The sequence below is a fragment of the Oryzias melastigma genome, linkage group LG24 (assembly GCF_002922805.2).
Source record: "Oryzias melastigma strain HK-1 linkage group LG24, ASM292280v2, whole genome shotgun sequence".
Lineage (NCBI taxonomy): Eukaryota > Metazoa > Chordata > Actinopteri > Beloniformes > Adrianichthyidae > Oryzias > Oryzias melastigma.
In genome coordinates this window covers 21,023,576-21,039,637 of record NC_050535.1, presented here as the reverse complement: position 1 = coordinate 21,039,637, position 16,062 = coordinate 21,023,576, and the positions used below count along the sequence as shown (strand labels likewise).

Here is a 16,062-nt window from a genome sequence, read left to right as displayed (position 1 = left end):
AAATTTTTATAAATTTAACTTGATGCATATTTAAAAGCATCATTTAATAAAGGTGTAAAGACCAACAAAGAGACCTTTGCTGGAAACATGAATGAATGGTTCTGCTGTTTTCTGTCTCCCAAACTTTTATTTTATTTTGAAAGTAAGCACAGAACCAGTCCAAATCTTGAAGATTCAAAACAACATTTAATAATAGAGCTCTTTCCATCCCATTTTTTTCAGTTAATATTAGCAAAGAACCAGAATGAAGTTACTTTCACCACAAAGTCAGTACTGATCTAATGACAGTAAGTGTAACCCCCCCTATGGCCAAACCCTGCTCGGGTCTAAGGGAAAGAAATGCAAATAACAAATACTGCACACCAATAAGAATAAAAGGAACACAGTTGATCAAATAGAGGAAAACAAAAGAAATGGAGTCCTGAAAAACAAAAGGGAAAAACAATTAGTGTGCTGGTTAAAATAAAAAGACAAAACAAAGGGAATTATAACCTTGGTCAAACATAAAATAAGGGAGACTGCTGATCCAGCCATGTTGAACGTCTGAGTCAGGAACTCCCTGCTAAGAGCTGCCTAACCAAAACTACCTAAAGAAAACAAACAACGTTGGCAAAATAAGACTACCAAGGATCAACCAGAAACTAAAATAACAAAACCCAGCAGTCGAAGACTACCAAGGATCAACCTCAAACTAAAATAACAAAACCCAGCAGTCGAAGACGGCTGAGGACAAAGAGGGTAAAAGAACAAAATAAACCAGCACAACACCAACTTAAAACCCAACCAGCTCCTCAGTCTGCTGCTCTGCTCCCTGCCTGCCATGATGTGGCCTCTTCTGTCTTAAATAGCCAGCAGGTGCCAATTAAGTCACATTGGCCACACCTCCCAGGTGAGCAGAAGGACTGGATGGAAAAAGGTCCAGTAGGTGCAGCAGGATGTCACAGTAGCTCAAATGATTGCAGTTCTAAAGCTCTAATGCAAGAAACTTAAGTTACATCATCAGAGAGAGATTTCCTATGATGCAAATCCAACCTGAGTTAAGTAACAATGTGGACTTTAAAAACATGTATTTGAAATGTAAGAAATAAATGACTACAAAAAAAAATACTGAAAAGCTTCTACTTTGGTGTGGTGTCATTTAAAGGAGAAATCTTTAACCCATTCCCAGACAAGCAATTATTTAGAACTAGAATAAATGGTCACAATTCTTGATTTTAATCTTTTTTGAGTCAAAATGACTAATTAAAAAAAATGGCAAAGATTTTTGCACTGTAAACGCTTTGAGATGTGGGAGGGGCAGAGTCACTGGACCGTTTCTTGTGCACTCCAAATATCTAACCATGATCTGGTTTCTTGGAAGGGTAAATACGTTTCACAAAGGTGCATCAGAAGAAACCACAAGACTTATCGATGGACATATTTTTAGACGTAAGATCTTGTTTCAGCTCCAACATCGGTGGAGGGTTGATGATGTGGAACTTCAGCCGTATGACCTGAACACCTCGGAGTTATTAAGTGGACCACGTCTTCATGTTTTGAGAGTCATCTGTGAGGCCAACGGATGGTCTGACAGCATTTTAAGAAAAACAGGCCTAACTTTTATTGGACTATTGTGGAGCAGATTGGGCAGAAACAGTATAAAAGCTGATGGTCATACAGGAAGTAGTTCTTCTTAATGCTGCTATGGATGCACAAGCTGAACAGAAGGAGTTCACTTGACATGTGAAGCTTTAGGTGTTTTGAATATTTCTATGTAAAAGAAACAGCCTAAACCTTCTGAGTGAGTCTTCTGGGCCCCCAGTGTCTTCACCCTCGAAGGTCAAGAAAGAGGTCAGACAAAGGAGATTATAGCAAGACCTTTGGGAAAACAAAGAGCCTACTTCTCAAACTTATGATCGGATTTGCTGTTCCGAATAAATATTTGTGGTAAAATGTGATTTCTGAAAGAGTTCCATTTAAAACAGACCATAAGTATTCTGGGAAATCTCTAAAGTAGCATGAATCTTAGGGCACAAATGGTGCAGGAACTGGAGCTACAGAGTTGAATACACCATCAAAGCTGTCCCTTTGTGCATATCGCTGCCCTGCGGAACAGATAAGCCTTTCTCTGGTCTCCTTTGGTTCTGGCTCAAAACAGTGTTGCTCTTAGATTCGGGTAATTGACCGTCACACATCCTGATAATGTCATTTTTCATCTGTATTTGTTTGTTACTAGAGTGCTGACCATGAAAAATGGGTAGGTCCTTGCGTTTGTCCATCCATCACCTTGACAGCTTGCATGACAAATGTGCTGACCGCCTGAAAACATGAAAAGGGTTGAACTTCAGGCACGTTCACTTCATGTAATGACTATTTCTTGATTGTCACCTCTGCATTTATCAAATGTTCAGTACAATACCGGGCTGATAATGTCGTCGAGCAAATAAACTCTGGAATGACAGCTCAGACTCATCACTTTCTCAGTCAGCCAGAGAGCAATAACCTTATCAAGAAATATCTCTTAATTATAAATCTTGGCAATCTCGAAATAGACTTGCAGCACATGAGGGAGTTCTCTGCCTGAACCCTTTTAGTCGTTCTTGCTGTGTAACCACTTAAAGTCAGTAGGATTTGCTTCATATTTGCCCCCTTAACACCCCCCCCCCCTCCCTTTTGTTGGCTTTAAATGGCAACAATTCAAGTTAGAAAACACAGAAACTAGAAACGCTTGCCAAACACATTAACACACTTCTGTTCACGGTATTTGGTCCAATCAAAGAACAGGAAAGTCCTGAAAAACTCACTTTGTGGTTTGCCGGCCTGTTTTCTCCAAGCTGAGTCTAACAAACGAGTGGAGGGCACCAACAAGAGGAAATGTCCTGAAATCAGCTTGATTTCAGAGTCTTCATGGGTTTGTCTTTCTCTGGCTGCAGGCGATTTTCATTTTAGGGAAATACACTGGGTGGATAAAAGCTGCTTTTTTAATGTCCTGCATAATAAAAAAACAAACACAAAACATGACAGTTTATTGCTTTGGAATGTGCTGCTACACACTAAACTGCAAGCACAAAACCTCTTTTCATTCTCAAGATAATGAAAAGGTATTGGCATAGAACGTGTACATGAGATCAATATTCAGTTTCAGATGGTTCTTAACTAATGAGTCTGGCAGAGACTGTTGCTCTGCAGCGACTCAGAACTGATTCGTTTGCTGCTTTTTACCCTCAGTCTCATAAAAATGTTCAGATTCATCACTTTGTTGAGATTTAATCCTTAGTCAGGCTAAAATAACTCATTCCATGTTTTCTTAAAGCAAAATAATTTTCTCATTTGCAAAGATGAAAAATGAAAGAGCAAAGTTCTGTTCCAGAAATAACAGATGTTTTTATTTTTGGTAAAGTTCTGCTGCTCTTAAAGGGCCCAAAAAGTCTTTAATCTGATCATTTAAAATATAAAATTGATTCTGTTTTGGTTGAACTTCTATATTTCCCCACACTATTGGGCACACAGAGGCATGTTCATACCATTTAAAAATGGTATGAAAAAAAAAAAATTCTTAAAAGAATATCAGGAAAAAAGTTCAAAAAATAAAAGTAAAAGTAATGAAACAAAGTATCTCTGTGTAAAATGCTGTTATAATAATTTTATGTTTGTTCTGAAAAGCCTGAAAATATTAGGATTTATTTGTAGAATGAATGCTTTGTTTTTAATAGAACTGAACAGTTTAGTGGTCTATTTTATTTATGTTCTCTTTTGAAAATTTAAAACTTTTGCAATCATTTTCAGTTTAGTTATTTAAAAGACTAGTTGCATGGTTTTTAGTGCATCTGTTGTATTAAAAGTATGATGGAAAATAAATATTTACGTTTCTGTTTTGAGCCACGGAGCTTTTAGATTTGACAAATATAGTTATTGGGTTTTATCGTGATATATATCGTTACTGCAAAATATGGAGTAAAACCATATCAAGATATAATTCAATTCAATTCAATTTTATTTATATAGCCCAAAATCACAAAGGAATTTGCCTCATTGGGCTTCAAAATATGAACAATTGTTAAAAACTGAACAGACGAAATAAACTGGTTATCCCTGCCCTTAGACCCTCCCTCCCGGTAAGGAAAAACTCCTAAAAAAACCTGATTCAGGAAAAAAGAAGAAACCTATAAAAAATAGCATATCGCCTAGCCCTATGTTAGCCATGTTAGTGTAATTATAAAACACCCAAACTACTTTGGAACTTGTTAAAAAAACCATACTTTTTGACAGTGTGTCGTATACTTCTCAAAATCATTGCCACATCAGAAAACACTGGTAGAAATAATCCATATATAAAGTGGTCTGGATTATAAGGCGCAGATGTCTTTTCTGGAACCCCCCCCCTCCAAAAAAAAAAAAAGATCAGGCCTTAGTTATGCCAAATAGTGTGGAAAATATAAGTAATTTAGAACCAAAGGTAGAGTTTAGCTGAAGTTCAGCCTCACTTATCAAAAATTAAAGATCTGACATTTTATCCCATTCAGTTTAAGCCAAAAAATTTAGTTTCACCAAATTAACGCCTTAAAAAACCTTTTTTAATTCATTCATGACATGAGCTTTGGGTCTTAGTCTGTAACTGGATCACAGACTATATCACAGAGCTACAAATAGAGAAATGGTTGGAAAAGAAACTACACTATGGCTGTTTGGCTCATGACGTAGAAGACGCCAAATGTACGTTTATTAAAAAAATATAAAGGGATTTTAAGTCAGCTAACAGCACTCAACCAAGAAACCAACAAAAACATGGACATTTTAGTAAAAAAAATAGAGACATTTAAAAGAGTGATTGAGATTGTCACAAATGGGCAGAGGGCTGGTTCCACATGCAGCAGGTTTATTGGCACAGACAGGAGTCAAACACAGCTAAAAGTCCACAAAGCTAAATCAGGGTCGGGCAGGCAGAGGTCGGGCGCTGGCAGACGGATGAGAATCAGGATATGGAACATAGAAAGGCTGGTCAGGAGATGACGCTCAGTGATGCAAGCAGAGAGGCACATACAATACTTCGCACTGAGTGAGGATCTGTGTACAGCTTAACGCTAGGTTCACACTGGACGTAGAAGCGCTGTAAAGAGACGCGGAGCGGAGTGCGCGCGGCATCCTCTCTCTCCTGTAATTCACACCAGACGCGCATTCTTCAAATATTACCCCATCTTTCTGCTAAGAAGAAGCAAGTAGTTAGTAGACCTGCACTTCTTATATTTATCTGTTGTTGAGACACACAGAGAGAAGTGTGTGTTGTGATTGTATGTTTATTTTCATCTCTACAGTCTGTTTAGATATAAAAACATGATCACATTTGTCAATCGCAGTGTTTATTGTGGAAAATTGGTTATATTTTGAAAATAAACCAGATTTTCTCATGTAACTTTCTGCCAGTATCGACGCGGATCGCTCACACACAAAATAGACCAGACACCGAAATGATCCGCGAGCCTTCTGCGGGGGACCGCAGCGCTTCAACGTGTGAACCACACCATAAGTTAACAAGGGCACCGAGTGGAAGCGGAGTCCATTCCACGCCGCTTTGTAGTGCTTCCTCGTCCAGTGTGAACCAGGCGTAAGACTCGTGGGTGAATGTCAGAGAGAGTCAGGAGAGCGGTATCCGGGCACTGTGTGTTGGGGCGGCTGAGAGATACGAATATGGCTCCCGCCAGTGGCCAGAGAGGGAGACAGAGATCTGACTCCTGACAGAGATAGACTACCCGTCATCCACTTGTGAGAACTTTCCGTTTGAAAACCATAAAGATTACTCATTTTCTCAATGGACCAGAAAAATCTCTGTCTCTAGATCAAAGTCTATCAACAACAAATCAAAAGATGTAATTTTAAAACATGCAGCTGTTTTCAAAATTAGAATTGCAAATTTGTGTATGCACAGCTCTATTGACCTGGTCGTTGCTCCGCTGCCATGGCAACATACTTCAAGGGAATTTTGACAAATTTCCTAAAATGTTTACAATAGTCACATTGGAGCTTCTCTCTTGTTGATTTATCGCTGGTAGAGAGGCAACACACCAAAGGTCAGACCTGCTGACAGCAATACATCAGCATGGCAGCAGGCCTCCTACAGTTCCCCTCCCTCCATCATTCCTCCCCAGCTGCTGCTGGACACTCTTCCAGTTTTTCTGTTGATAAACCCTCGGCTTCTTGATGTACAGACTACCATCTGTTTGAGGCTGTGAGGCCAGGAGAGCATTGTTTTTTTGGGGGGGGGGGGGGCAACAGTTTCTTTTAGTTTGTTGACCAACATACTACCTGACAGCCGGACAAGCAAACACACCACTCTAATATATTCAATACACATCTCTTTGTGGTCATCACAAACCTTGGTAGATCAGAATGGATGCCTGGTTTCTGTAATTTGTCTTTCAAAGCAGCATTTACTTCATCGAAACAAGATTTGCTCCAAATTTTTAGTGTGCAATTCTCTCTTTTTTATGCTTCTAGAGGTTAGTTAAAAAGGTAGGTATTTATCTTTCACAGCGATGAAAATCCTTACTTTCTTTTTTGTTCCACTCCTCCCACATTTCCTCTGTTTCCCTAACCTTTTTTTACTGGTAAAGAGAATGAGTAACTCTGAGTGCACATTGTGTTTTTCTGTCTTTCATTGTGAGTGTGTGTATTCCCTTTGTCCATCTCTGTCTCCTGCTTGCACTTTGAGTGGAGAGCCAAGACAAATGACACCTTGAGTCCCATGCTGTTTACTCTCACAGGACGTAAAGCAAAGGGAGCTCAGAGTTAATATCTGACATGTCAAAGGTGGACGATATTAACTTGGAGAAAATATGTGATGCATCAGTGATCCAGGATGATGGTGTGTGATGGAAATGTTGTTCATTCATTTCCTACCAGGCCGCTCAAGGAGGTGGGCATCGAACCCTACTGTACGGTCACGCCATTCTTCTGCGGCACTCCTTCAGTGGCATGGTGAGTAGCAGTAGCAGCCACCAACTTCCCAATGCAGAGTCTTGAAAGGATTACATTTGACCAACACAATAGTCATGGATAAAGAATGTGAGGGATTGTCCTGGAGTCTGGTTAGGGCTACAAAATCTTAGCAGTCCAATACATAAGAATTCTCCATAAACCTTCCCATCAATCTGACCATTGTCCCAAAATGTTACTGTCATAAATTAATTCCACAGCTTTCAATTGTTCTGTAATCTCCGGAAGCTTCCACAATCATCTGGCACATATCCTGTTATATAGGGAGCTTTCTAGTGTCTAGCAGTTGTCTTGTAATCTAGGGATCGCTCCTCGTTCTGGCTTTTGTCCTGTAATTTGCAAAACCTTCCACTATATGGCAATCTTTCTGTAATTTGCAGAACATGCCACAGTCTGGCAATCGTCTTGTAACATATGGTTCAAGCCTTAATCTGGCAATCATCCTGTTATTTAGGGATCCTTCCACTCTTTGGTTGTTGTCTTTTAATCGAGGGATTCCTCCATTTGTCCTGTAATCCAGTAATTAATCCACAATCTGTTTATTTTCTTAAAATGTAAAGGTCCTTCCACATTAGGGCAGTTGTTCTTTAGTTTTGGGATCCTTCCACAATATGGTCATTTTTAAGTAATTTGCAGAACCTTCTACAATTTGGCAGTCCTCCTGTAATTTACAGAACTGGACTGTTTGAACTCTGAAGGAAAAGCAGGATTTATTTCAATTATAGAACCCAAGTTTTACTCTCAGGTTACAGATCAGTGCCTGAAAAGTCCGACAAAAATCCAAATTACTCACAGTCTAAAACTACTTCTAAGTATTTACCTTATATAGTTTGTACAACAGAATATTATCTTGTAAGATTAGTTTACGTGAAATTACCATGACTTTAATGTAGCGTCAAATCCTGTGAGTTCAAATGTTACAATTAAAAATTAAAAAGGAAGAGTGCAAGTCTTGAATAACCTGGGTTACTGAAGAGGTGTATCAGTGAGGGATTGTATCGTCGGCATACCGGCATACCTGACTAAAAGCCAACTGTCCTGCAGTTTGACTATTGTCCCACAATGCAATACAAGATCCACAATTCTTGCAGTGTTGTGACTTTCTCCGGTTGTGGTCAGACTTCTATAACCTGGAAAGTTTCACCCATGAAAATCCAGAACTCCTTTACATCCATTTCAAATTAGCTCCTAGTCTTTTCTTATATGAGAATATTCAATAATTACATGTGTATTTTACTTTTCTGAACAGTATTTAACCTGTTTGAAGACATCAAGATCTCTTACTGACAAGCTGTCATTTGACGTTGGACTGCAAGAAGATTCAGTTGGTACTGTATGCCTCCACCTTTCTTTCAGACAGTAAAAAATGCAGTTTTGGTACTTTCATGGTTAAAACTTGAATTCCAACAGGAGAGGCCTGCTGGTGGACCATTCACCCCGCATCCAAGCAGAGATCCGAGGGAGAGAAAGTCCGTATCGGAGATGATCTGATTCTTGTCAGCGTGTCAACAGAAAGATATCTGGTCAGTTACATCACTTAACTTAGTAGTTATGGTCAAAAAACAAATATTGATGGCTTAAAAAGCATGTCACAACCCCAAAAAGACTAAACAAACTTTAACTAAGAAAATGTTAAAGGAATTTGTGATACCCCGGTATGTTTACATTTTGACAGTTTCTTAAAAACAGACTGGAATTAACTAAAACATTTTACTGATTTTTTTTTATTTAAATGTTAAATGTTAACGTATCAGCTGCGGTCCTAGCAAGTCAATGGCACAATTTTGAAGAATGACATGCCTGTCAGTCAAATAGAGGTCAGAACCCAGCCAGCAAGGCCAATAGAGCCCCATATGGTTTAAAAGTGGGCAGAAAATATGGGCTCCAAATGGGTTCGTCCACAGTTTCTCTGGTGGCCTGAACTGTGTTTGCCCAAATTGGCTTAAATGGCTCGCTAGCTCGCTACAGCGGAGCTCGATACAGTGGATCTCACTCGCTCGATACAGCGGCGCTTGCTAGCTTGATACACCGGAGCTTGCTAACTCACTACAGCAGAGCTCGCCAGCTCGATACAGCGGAGCTCGCTAGCTCACTATAGCGGAGCTCGCTAGCTCGATACAGCGGAGCTCGTTAGCTCACTACAACAGAACTGGCTAACTCACTACAGCGGAGCTCGCTAGCTCCCCAAAGCAGAGCTTGCTAGCTCACTCCAGTGGAGCTTGCTAGCTCGTTTCACCGGAGCTCACTAATTCACTACAGCGGAACTCGTTAGCTAAACCAAAGAGGAGCTTGCTTGCTCACCACAGTGGAGCTCACTGGCATGCTAGAGCGGAGCTTGCTACAGGGGAGGTTGCTAGCTTAATACAATGGAGCTTGCTAGCTCACTACAGCGGATTTCGCTAGCTCAATTCAGCAGAGCTTGTTACAGTGGAACACACTACGCTGTCCACAGGACGGCTGGCCAGCTTAGAGAGCCACCCCGCTGAGTGTCCACAGTGTGGACAAAAACAGGTGGGGCCACCCCTGATACTGTGGACAAACCCATATGGGGCCCACTTGGCCTTGCTGGCTGGGTTGAGATGTGGAAAAGCAACGAATGACCCTAAAACAGTCTGTACTGCTACATCACACTTTGAATTGCTCTAAGTTTTTTAAGCTGAGCTGAGTTCTGAGGGTTTTCAGAGAGTCTGGGAGCTGCAGGTTGATGAAGACACTCAAGGGGAATCACTAGTGAACTTTTCAGCCATTTTTTATAACTGAACTATACACTTTCAGCAGCAAACATCAAAGGGTAGAAAGCAGAATTGTTTATCTTTAGCCTAAGTCACGACTGCCTAATTGGTAGATAAGGCTAAAAATGGACAAACCTGTGCAGGACACGTAGCCTGTAGGAAATGTTCTGATTGGAGACAATCTGCTGAGGCCGTAAGGCGAAAATGTTCATGCACAATTTTTTTATGGGCAGGTTGTAGTGAACACTGAAAGACCACGTAAATAGGGGGACGCACATGAGATGAAGACATGGCCTATAGATCTTTACTTTTTTCTGCCCCCCTGAATCCTGCGCAGTGCAGGAAGGTGCATGCTGGGACATGGCGGAGTCTGTATCACTAAAAAAATGGACTCCATTTGGTTGGAGCCAGAAATAGAAATCCTTTTCTATGGATGATGTCACACTCTCTCAGTCAGGTTACAGTCGATGTATTTGAGGCTGTTTTAGAGAAAGAGTCCAGTTTGGTCCTGGCTGCAGCTTAAAATCTTTTACCAACATAAACATTCACAGTCCTGCAGGTAGCCTGAATATCAAACATCCACATATTACAAAAAAAGTATTATCAGTGTTTGGTGTAGATTTCTATATTATTCAAACCCATAAGAACCTAGACCCATTTTTACTCAAACTGAACACTATGTACGATATATAAGTGGACCATAGAACTTATTTCTGATGATTTTCTGTTACACTGATGTCACTGTGGGCTCTTATGGGTTAAGAAAACTTACCTATAAGAATTGTTTTGTGTCTTTCAACTTGAAAAGGTTTGAAAACAAAAGACAGTGGATGATGAGTGCCAGTTTCCCCCCCTTCTCTTTATATTCTGAGATTTGTTGAAGATTTGATTGTTACTTTCCATTAAAGCTCAGAGGGAACAGAGCTGCAGTATCTGTAATAGAATCTGGAAGGCCTGCAGCCCCTCAGTGTTCCTGCTTTAAAAATGTTTAGCATCTCTTTGACTTGTGGGCTCGGAGTTAATACTTGTGCTAATGAATTGTGCACATCTGACCTCAATTAACTTACATGGAAAAGGGGATTTCATAAGGGAGAGTGAACGTGAGAGAAATGATAAATAAAGGTGTGATGATGGGAAACTCTCAGCAACCTTTTTAGTCCTTCACAGTTAAAAAAACAATTAAAACTGGGAAAAAATACACATTCATCTTCACTTGGATGGAAACAGGTAAAGTTCCTGCTTCTTTGCTCTGAATGGCAACGTGACTTTGTGCTCTCAGCTGGATCAGCACTTCATATTTTACAGGCTGGACGTCAGCCCTGAAACAAGACAAACCCTCCTATCATCACTTTGGAAAGCATCTCTTTTGTTTCTTCTTCTAGCATCTCTCCATCTCCAACGGCAACATTCAGGTCGATGCATCGTTCATGCAGACTCTGTGGAACGTGCAGCCAACCTGCTCTTCAAGCAGCATGGCCGTAGGTGAGACCACACCCCCCACAAATCCCTTTTAAGACTCGCCATGCACATTTCACATGGAACACTTTGGATTTTTTAGTTATTTAGTCATAAAGCTTCATTATTTGTGTACGTCTTTGCAAATACACACATAAGTAGCACAGTTTTTAAGGATTCTTGAAGCCTTTACCTGCATAGATGAATGAACTGAGTATTTAGCCTGCAACATATGGTGAACTGTGGAGATTTCACACATGAATCTTAACCAGAAACACACTATATTGATCACATATTTGCATAGTTACCTCAACTGTTTTCTTTTTTTTTGTTTGTTTTGTTTTTTATAGCATTTGGTTTCCATTTCACTTCTTTTTTAACACAGAGATAACAAACTTTTCCACAATTTTAAAAGTCTAACCTTGGTTTTCCCGAGATTCATCTTCTTCCCCGGATACACACTAACTGCTGGAATTTAGTTTTTTTTTTGTCAAACGTAGCTAAAATACAGTTTTAATAAGCTATAATTTCAGTCTAGTGGAGAAACTGAAAATTGCACTCCATATATTTGTATATAGTATATTATATTTTCAAAGTTTCAAAATAAAAATGAAACTGAATATCAGTTTCCTAACTTTCCTGACTAGTCTCCTTTATTTAGTTGCATGAAATTTGTTAATCCTTTAACACTGGAGATATCACCAGCGACATCTAAATAACACACACTCTTTAACATACAATACCTTTTTGACCTTTTCTCCGTGATCGCTGTGAATCAGCTGATTCTGACAGGAAAAATAAAGGCAGCAACTTATCAGTGTTGCTCAAAGCTACAGAATCAGCTGATGTGTAAATGTTTCCCTCCAGTGAAGTGTTGTTTATAGCGCAAAGCTGCTTTTCTCCGCTTCAGGATCTGCTGAAATTATGTTCATTGCAGAAATAGTAGAAGTTACAATAGTTTGAAAAATGTAAACACAGGAGATCAAACTTTGGAGTTAAACAAAAAGGTGATGCTTTGATATCACAATTTTGTACAGGTTTCTGTTCACAGATCCTTCATAAAGTAGTATTTCAATAAACATTTGTAGGAATTGCAGTGAGAGTACCCACATCCTTTTCTTTTCCATTTCTTTTGACTGGTTGCTATGGGAACAATGTGCATATGTTTTGGTGATCTTAATAATGTTGGAGGTCAAAGACCCTAATTCTCAAAAGAGCTGTGTTGTAATGACAGGGTTTTTGATTGGTGGACATGTGATGCGCCTCTGTCACGGACACGATGAGAGCCTGACCATCCCCGGAGCCGACAAGAGTGAAGAAGAGCAGAGGTGAGCGTCCAGCACCAGATCCTCCCAAGATTTTCTGCAGTTTATAGAGCAGGAAGAAGTTTTATCCAAGTGGAAGAAGAAGTCATTTGTCCTCCAGTGGGTGCATATGTGTGCGTGTGTGTGTTTGCCCTCATTTCTCGTCTCTAAGGTTGGTTCATTACAGTAAACATTTGCAGAAAAGTTAAATGAGAATGTGACGAGGGATGACGATGTTTTGGGGTTTCTGTTTCTGCATAATAGAAACTTACTCTGATTACAAAAAAACAGATATAGGATTTTGTGTTCATGACAATATGTATAAATAAAAGTAATTTTTTCCAGCTATTAGTGATTGAATAAATAGACTCAGATAAACAAAGAAATGATCAGATATTTTTAAATTAAAATTATATGATCAAAATTTCTCATTGGCTAAAGCGAGGGAGTTCACTGATTTTAAGCTGAGAGGGAAAAGATCCTGATTGGTTGATCAGTTCAGACAGAGTATTTGTGTCTAAACCATTGACTGTGTCCAGTTCTCATATGCAGTCAATGGTCCAAACTGAGGTTTCACGCACGTTTGTGTCTGCAGATCTATGTGTGTGCTTGTGTAGAACAAACACCTGTGCTTGTTTATGATTTATTCTGGGGACCTGAAGAATTACTTTGAAACCACAATCATTTTTTAAATGAGTAAGCTATCATTTGTAGATATTATTTTATCGTAAAAAACACTGGAATTGCAAAAACACAACTATTCTGCACTTGCAACATTTTTCCCAGATGTTTTAGTCATTTTTACAGATGTTGAATTGATGCTTCCGAATGTAAAATGTAGTTATTTGTGCAGTCATCTTTTCAGCAAAGTAAGTTTTTGAATGAACCTAAGATCTCGGCTGGTGCGATCTTGTTCCTGCAGAATCGTAAACTACGAGGCGGGGAAAGGAGCATCGCGGGCTCGCTCTCTGTGGAGGCTGGAGCCTCTCAGAGTCAGGTGAGAAGAAGGTTCCCTTTTCCCGAGCGGAGAAAGGAAATGCTACTTTATTCATGATGACACGTAGCAGCTTTTATTTAAGTCTCTCCTCCCTGAGCTTTGAGCTGTCATTGACAATTGCACACAAAGACCTGCACAAAGTGGGCTCCCCTTTGGTCACCAACACACTTCCTGATCCAAATGGAGCTCTCATTGGGACTTCCTGTCAGAGTCTGTCTGTCTTCTGTTTTCACAGAACGATTAAAAACTAAAGATCAGCTTAATCCCAGCCAACTGTAAAATGATTTAAGTAATCTTGGTATAAAAACGTTCACCTTGTTTCGATCATTACTGCTTGTATTTTTGGTATTCATAAACTTCATAGTTTTTGAAATATTGAGCAAAATATGCTTAATAAGTAGATTAGCAACAAACCTTTAAATATATTTATGGGCTGTTTTAATATTTTATAGTAATTTTCCAAAAATGTTGAGCTTTTTTGGCAAATTTGGTTTACTGATGAATTTTAGGCTATTTCGAAATTTAGCTAGTATTTTAGCAACATGCTAACGTTTTTTTGGCTAATTTGTTATCGAATGAGCTTAGCTTCTATTTTTTGAGTAACTGGAGTTTAGCTAGTATTTCAGCAATGTGCTAGCTTTTTTTAATCTAATTTAGCATCTAATAAGGTTTTGGGGGCAAATTTGGACTGAAGCTAATATTTTAGCAACATGCTAACGTTTTTAGCTAATTTAGTTTACTGAGGAAATTTAGGCTATTTTGGAGCATACTTAAAATTTTAGCAATGTGCTAAGTTTATAACTAAATATTTTTTGCCAAATTGGCATGTATTAGAGATTTTTATGCAAATTTAGATCAACTTAAGCTTTAATAGTATTTAACAAAATTTCCAGTCTTTTAGCAAATTTAACATTTTGCAAATAGTTTTTGCATTTTTCAGAAAATCCCTGCAGCAATTAAAGTAAATTGCATCACCATTTTCAGCAAAAAGCTTCAGCGTCTTCACACTACTTTCAGCAAAAAGCATCACACTAACATTATTGCAGATAATGCAACTTTTCTAGTCTTCATTGATTTGTTTTTTTCTTAGAATAAAATCTTAGATTCTTGATTTTATCTCAGTATGATTACATTTTTTTCTAAAACTTTTTTTTTAAATAAACAGTAAATTAAAATACCTTGCAGTTAAAAAAACGAGTTTCATATCAAGTTCTATCAAAAGGTAATCAGATGAAAGCAGCTGTTTCCTCTGGGCTTGAACCTCTGATGTAAATGTGTCAGATCAGCCTGTCTGAAGGTCTAGCTGAACACATCATTTATGCTTGGTGACCTACATCTCTGTGTGCAGCTGGAGCGGCAGCCACATCCGTTGGGGTCAGGCCTTCCGCCTGCGCCATCTCTCCACGGGTCATTATCTGGCTCTAACGGAAGACCGAGGTCTGGTTCTGGAGGACAGAGAGAAGTCTGGCACCAAGGCCACGGCGTTCTGCTTCAGGCCCTCAAAGGTCAGAGCTGCTTACATTCTTGTTTCTGTAACCCAAAAGTGATTCTGTCTTATTTTGCTATGTTACTGGTCCAGCCCACTTGAGATCAGACGGGTTGAATGCAGCCCCAGAACCAAAATGAGTTTGACACCCCTGCTTTAGAGGAAGTAGACACATTTTTTGCATGTGGGGTGCAGATCGGGTAGTGACAGTAGCAGTTACAGACAGGAATGTTTCACCATTTTTTTTCAACATGGATGAACTAGGACCCCTAAAGACCCTCTAAGGCAGTGTTCCTTATTCCTGGTCCTCGAGAGCCGCCACCCTGCCTGTTTTCCAGCTCTTTGTGTACTGCTTGCTGCTGATTACCTGGACCAGGTGTGTTCACTCAATCAGAATGTGGAGACATCTGACTCAACTAATCAGCAGCTAGCAGGGCTTGGAGATCTGAAAACAGACGGGGTGGGGACTCTCGAGGACCAGGAATGAGGAACACTGCTCCAAGGTGTTTATTGACTTGCCTGAATATGGTGGTGGATATGGTAAGGTGCTTCAATACTGGGAGTTACAAGACATATACTGTATTTGTATACAGGTGAAAGTAAAAATCTTCTGACTCTCGTATCTGCAAAGGTCAACACCTCTCCATGTGAAACAATGATGTGAACTTTTGTCTCACTGTCTGAGGAAATCAGCTACTATGCCAAAGCAGCGATGACCATCTTCCTCATATGTCCTGTTTTCCTAATTCTGTCTTTTTCCAACAGGAAAAAGTGGACACCGGTCCAAAGAGAGACATAGACGGCATGGGGGTGCCAGAAATCAAGTACGGAGACTCCGTCTGCTTTGTCATGCATGTGGCGACCGGACTCTGGCTGTCCTACATGGCGCCTGATGCCAAATCCTCCCGCCTTGGCCCATTGAAAAGAAGGGTAAAATTGCCACAAAAAAGATTTCAGATAAAACTGCTGTTGCCCTGTGCTGCCCAAAGGCACCAGAGACCATTGTCAGTTCTAGTGACCTACTGCAGAAGAGAAGTCTACAGCAACCATTACACTCATTTTATGTCTTCAACATTTTGGCTGCATGATCAATAATCAATTTATTTCTATCCACTTGAA

The 16,062-nt window shown here is 39.6% G+C and overlaps 1 protein-coding gene and 1 long non-coding RNA gene across 4 annotated transcripts in view; one reads left to right on the top strand and one right to left on the bottom strand.

The window, feature by feature from the left end:
* Nucleotides 1-16,062, top strand: part of ryr3 (ryanodine receptor 3) — a 156,018-nt gene that overhangs the window by 37,151 nt on the left and 102,805 nt on the right. For 2 of the 3 annotated variants that reach the window (XM_024291525.2, XM_024291524.2), the window contains exons 4-12: nt 2,216-2,236; nt 6,877-6,951; nt 8,219-8,297; nt 8,380-8,492; nt 11,084-11,183; nt 12,391-12,484; nt 13,383-13,457; nt 14,806-14,962; nt 15,709-15,873. In XM_024291525.2, the coding sequence (XP_024147293.1) occupies nt 2,216-2,236; nt 6,877-6,951; nt 8,219-8,297; nt 8,380-8,492; nt 11,084-11,183; nt 12,391-12,484; nt 13,383-13,457; nt 14,806-14,962; nt 15,709-15,873 (879 nt within the window). The remainder of the gene's footprint in view (nt 1-2,215; nt 2,237-6,876; nt 6,952-8,218; nt 8,298-8,379; nt 8,493-11,083; nt 11,184-12,390; nt 12,485-13,382; nt 13,458-14,805; nt 14,963-15,708; nt 15,874-16,062) is intronic. The other variant, XM_024291526.2, reaches the window with a different exon arrangement.
* Nucleotides 2,204-6,193, bottom strand: LOC112158270. The gene is made up of 3 exons (XR_002921283.2): nt 5,913-6,193; nt 2,784-2,968; nt 2,204-2,298 (listed from the first exon to the last, which is right to left on the bottom strand). It is a non-coding gene; the product is annotated as an uncharacterized LOC112158270 (long non-coding RNA).